Source organism: Tupaia chinensis, unplaced genomic scaffold (assembly GCF_000334495.1).
Source record: "Tupaia chinensis unplaced genomic scaffold, TupChi_1.0 Scaffold138665_1, whole genome shotgun sequence".
Classification (NCBI taxonomy): domain Eukaryota; kingdom Metazoa; phylum Chordata; class Mammalia; order Scandentia; family Tupaiidae; genus Tupaia; species Tupaia belangeri.
Genome location: NW_006198557.1, coordinates 1,345,496 through 1,350,660, shown reverse-complemented (window position 1 = coordinate 1,350,660; position 5,165 = coordinate 1,345,496). Strand labels below are relative to the sequence as shown.

Sequence of the window (5,165 nt, the reverse complement as noted above, 5' to 3'; positions counted from 1 at the left end):
CGGCCCCTTCCCGCCCTCGGACCCTCACAGCCCTGCCCGCCCCCAGAGGCTGGGCACAGATGGGGTCCCCGTCCCCCTGCTACGGTTGCGGCTTTCCCGTGTATCCAACACGGATCCTCCCCCCGCGCTGGGACCGCGACATGGAGCGTCGCAGCACGCACACCCACTCCTGCTCGGCCGCCGACTGCTACAACCGGCGAGGTGAGGCCCTGGCCAGGTGAGGTCCCTGGTCCCCGCGGCCTCCCCGCTTCCGGGGTGGGCCTCTCCACCTCTGTGACCCTCCATGCCGAGGTCACCTACTACCTGTGTGTTTTTACATTGCAGAGGGTGCCAGGGGTGGGGGTCAGGCCCCAGTCCTTCCTCTCTCCCCATCCTGCTGACAGTTGGGGTGCACACATACCCGTACCTGGTGTGTTTTTTTTCTTTAAGTTTTGCTATGGGGTGCATGCCCTTTCCAGAGAAGGAAAGTGAGCAATCACCCCCCGGGGGAATTGGCCAGGCTGCAATCCTTTCTCCTCCATTCTCCTCTTGGGGATCTCACACACACGCGCCCATGCGCTCAGCGTGTTTTTTAAGGTGCCGGGTCTGGGCTTCGAACTGCTAAGTTGGCTATGTGGGATCCAGAGGCCTTAACCTCCATTCCTCCACCCCATAACCTCTGGTAGGATTTCCAAGCTATCGGGGCCGGGATTTGAACTGTGGTGGGCCATGTGGATCTGGTGCCCTTAACCACCAAGCTACGGGGCTGGCCCGTCACTCCAGGGCAGGCCCACACACCTCCTTCAACTCCCGTGGCATCTGCCTGCATGCACGTCTCCCAGGATCCCCTGGTCTCTGTGGTCTCTAATCTCACACCTCTGTCCTGCCTGGTACACCCCCCCCCATGGCTCAGCTCCAGCTTCGATTCCCCCCCCAGGGGCAGGGTCACACTGCAGTCCCTGCTCCTCCATCCTTCTGTCCTGTCAGGATTTGGGGCACGCACACACATGCATCCGGCATGATTTTCAAGCCATGGGGTCTGGGACTTGAACCGCAGTCGGCCAGGTGGGATCCAGCGGTGTAACTGCTACACCATCTGCCGGTCCTACCCCGGGTGTTTTTCAAGGACTCAAACCATGTGTTCGGCCGTGGAGGACCCAGCCACTTTAACCACCAGCCGTGGAGCTGGCCCATCTCCCGTGGTCTCGTCTTAGGCTCTGGGTTCCCCAGTGGCCCATACCCAGGTCCCATGGTCTCAGAGTTCTTGTCTCCTTTCCTGGGTCTCCAGTGACCCACATCCTCAGCTCTGGCCCCATATCTTAGGGTATCACCCCATGTGAACTCGGCCCCTTTGAACCCAGAGCCTCGTAGGACCTTGCGCCGAACTGTCTCCTTATCCTCTCACCAGAATAAAAGTCCTGACCTCATTAGCTCTCCCTCCCCAGAGCCCCACGTGCCCGGGACCTCCTGTGCGCACCCTAAGAGCCGGAAGCAGAACCACCTGCCCAAAGTCCTGCACCCCAGCAACCCCCACATCAGCAGTGGCTCCACCGTGTGTACATGCCTGAGCCAAGGCGGCCTCCAGGAAGACCTGGACAACCTCATCCTGGAGGACCTCAAGGAGGAGGAGGAAGAGGAGGAGGAGGAGGAGGAGGAAGGCAGGCCCCGAGAGTGAGCCCTGCCAGGCGTGCACATGAACCAGACACGGTCTGTGGCTACTTTGTGTTATAAAATGTGAACTCGAACCCAGACGCAGAGATGCAGGTGCCCTTGGGGAGCCCTCCGGCCTGGAGGTACCGGGGTGGGGGGCGCCGGGGATGAGGTCCGCAGAGAGAGGGGTCTGTGGGACTCGTTCTGCGCTGAGCCACCAAGTGGCCAGGACCACGGCAGCTCTTGCTGACTGATGTCCCCTGGGGTCTGGGGGACAGATGGACAGACGGTCACAGCCTCAGGGGCCGGATCAGCATGGCGGCCTTCTTGAGGGAGTATGCCCCTCCGCGAAACTCAGCCCAGTAGACACCGTCCTGGTAGCGGCTTCGGTAATGGCCGCCACGGTGCCAGACGCCGTTGAGGTTGGAGTGGGCACAGGCGTGGTACCACCAGCCTCCCCGCTGGTACAGGGCGCAGTTGCCTGAGCAGAGAGAGAGTCCGTGTCATCTCCGAATAAAAGGCTCAACCAGCATTTCACGGTGCGAGGCTTTTGCCAGGCACCCCGTGGCCCTTTCTGCTCTGTTTTAGTAGAAGCTTTGATCCTCCATCTCCTCACCAAAATAGAAGTCCTGGCCTCCCATTTTCTTCAGAGTAATAGCCTTCACTCTTCCTTGTCTTCTAACCAAAGTACAAATCATGCCTTTCCCACCTTTTCTGCAAAATAGAAGTCTACTGCTCATTCCTTTATCAAGGAAAAATAATCTCCTTTACTTCCTTTCTAGAATAAGAGTCCTAGCTCTCATTTCTGCCCTGCAGCAGAATAGGAATCCTGACTCTTTAATTGCCTCATCAGAGAAAGAATTGTCTCCTTATCCCCTCACCAGAATAAAAGTCCTGTCCCTAGTTCTCTTGGCATAATGGAAACTTGCTTACCCTGATGTTTACGAGAGGAGTGTCTTACCCCATCTCCTCTCATTTCCTCACCAGAACACGAATCTCACCTCCTTCCCTACCCTCCCACCAAAATAAGAGCACCCCTTACCAGAATAAGAGTCTCGGTCCCTGTCCACAGTGCTGAAGGGCTTGTCGCTATGCCAGGAAAGAGAGTCTCCAGCGTCACCATGGTACTGGCCAAGCCGCAGGCGGTAGTGGTCGCTCTCGGGCTCCAGGGAGAAGCTGTCGTAGTGGGCACGTGCCCCGCGGCCCCCCCAGTCCTCCAGGAGCACCAGCAGTTCGTGGTCCCCCCGGCTGGTCAGCTGATGGATGGGCTCCAGGCCCAGCCAGTATTCCCCGTCCGGGCGCCCAAAGCCCACCTGGCGGGGTGGGTCAGGGCAGGGGCGCCATCTTCACCAGGACAGGCTCCTGCCCCGGCCCACGCCCACACACGCCCGTCCACACCCACCTTGTAGTGCTGCCACGTGGTGAAGAAGTTGACCGAGCCATCCTGCCGCCGCTGGACCACCGTCCAGCCCCCGCCCTCCCGCTGCTGCTCACACCACACCGACACCACCTGGCGGCCCAGGCGTAGCTGGTACACTCCACTCTCCCCGTGGCCTGCCCGGTGGGCCTCCGCACAGTCCCGCCACGGGCCTGTGGGCACAGGGATGTGGGCAAGGCGTCGCCTGGGCCAACCAAACGCGACGGGAGTAAGAATCCTGATTCTCACTGGCCTCCTCGCCAGAATAAGAGAACTGCTTCTCAGAATAAGGGCCCTCACCTCTTATTACCGGAGGAAGATTCTAGGTTCCTCGTCTCTCTCAAGAGGAAATACGGAATCTAGATCCTTTAGCCCTAGTTCTGTAGGTCTCCTCGCCAGAATACAAGTCCTGAACATGGTACTCTGAACCAGCTTAAATTCTCCACACAGTAGCAATCCCAAATTCCCCAGCCCTCCATCAAAATAAGAGTGCCCTTTCTCCAATTTCCTCCCCCATGTTCTATCTCTCTATTTTCATATCATAGTAAGTTTTTTGGTTTTTGTTTTTAATTCAGAGTAAGAGCCACATCTCTGTTCTGTTACTAGAATGACTGCGTCCCGTCCTCCAGTCCTCCATGAGAAGAACCCGCCATTAAAACCTTGGCTCCTCTGTTTTGCTCTCCCCACCCTGCCCTGGGAACCCCCTGGCCCCTTACACACCCAGCAGCCAGCCCCTCATCTTACCCGCTGGCTTGGTGGGGACAGCAGGGGGTCCTGTGGTGGAAGGAGAGGCCAAAGGCCCCTGCTGTCTCGGGATCTGGTCTCCCTGGGGCTCTGGGACCGGATCTGGCCTCCGGTTAGTGTCGCTGGGACCACCCACCAGGCTGACCGGAACCACAGGTACCAGGGGCGGTGGCAGGACCTGGAGTGACCGAGAGGCAGAAGTAATGGCAGTGACCTCGGTTTAGGGGTCCTGGCCTCCTCAGGGGCTCGGGACAGTGGGTCAGTCTAGCCCCTGGGGAGCAGATCAGGAAGGGTCTGCCCAGTCCTGGGGCTGCTCTCCGAAGCCTGACTCCTGGGACTCCAGCACGCGGCTGGACACCAGAGCCACTGTGGTGCTCAGGACTCGCTGCCCCGCCCCTCTGTCGCCTTTCCTGGAAAGGGGGGGAAAATACATCCAAGAAACCTTGAACCTGTTGACTCCTCCCACCAACCCCATGAGGGCGGGGCTGTCAAAGAACAACAATCCCTTATCCAAAACTCTTGGCCAGACCCATTCCAAAATTCAAACTAACACTGTAAGACTGAGACGCGGCAAATAGAAAGGCACCAGTAAGGGACCAGTAGTTGGCGTAATGGCTATGTCGCTGGACTCCCATGTAGTCGACCTTGGTTCGAGTCCTGGACCTGGTGAGAAGGGATTGTGGCGTGGCCATCGCCCCCAACCGGGGGAGTAATTTCTCACTTTCTGTGTCTTTCTGGCGGGCCCATGCACCCTATAGCAAAAAACCTCTCCAAAAAAAAAAAAAAAAATGCATCAGTAAAAGGTTCATGGAAAATGTATTATGAAAAAAAAACATGGATTTCAGAAAAAATTTTTGAGACCAAAATAAATTCGCCCTTTAATTCCTTTCCCATGAACTTTTTAAGGTACCTTCATTTACACAGTAAAATATACATAACACCCCCCCAGCAGAGTCTTTGATCTTTCAGGAGATAAAAATGCTTGACTACACGATCCAATAAATAGTCACATTAAGTTGATGCACGACTCTAAATAACCACCAGCCACGTTTTAACCCAAATACGTTACAAAAAGAGAGGAGTAGGTTCCCGCCTTTTGTAGTTTTCGGATTTCGGAATTGCGGATAAAACTCAGGGTTGCAAGAGCCTCATCTCAGACCCCGTGCACGGAAAGCGGCAGCTATCCCCGCAGGCTTGAGGTTACCTGTTGCTGCCCGCCCGTGCCCCCCGGGCACAGGCGCTCCAGGCGGGCGATGAGGCTGCTCTGCTGGCTGACCAGCTGCGCCAGCTCGCGGAACTTGACGTCCAACTGGTGGAAGCGGGCGGCGGCGCGCTGCGCCTCGGCGGAGGCATTGAGCACGCGCTCCCCGAGCAG

General features: G+C 57.4%; 1 protein-coding gene across 1 annotated transcript in view; it reads left to right on the top strand.

The window, feature by feature from the left end:
* Positions 1 to 1,637, top strand: part of SHFL (shiftless antiviral inhibitor of ribosomal frameshifting) — a gene marked incomplete at its 3' end in the record, with an annotated part of 7,020 nt that extends 5,383 nt beyond the window's left edge. Inside the window, 2 exon segments of the mRNA XM_014592878.2 lie at positions 47 to 201; positions 1,425 to 1,637. Of these exon segments, the coding sequence (XP_014448364.1) occupies positions 47 to 201; positions 1,425 to 1,637 (368 nt within the window).
* Between the last annotated feature and the right edge of the window lie 3,528 nt (positions 1,638 to 5,165).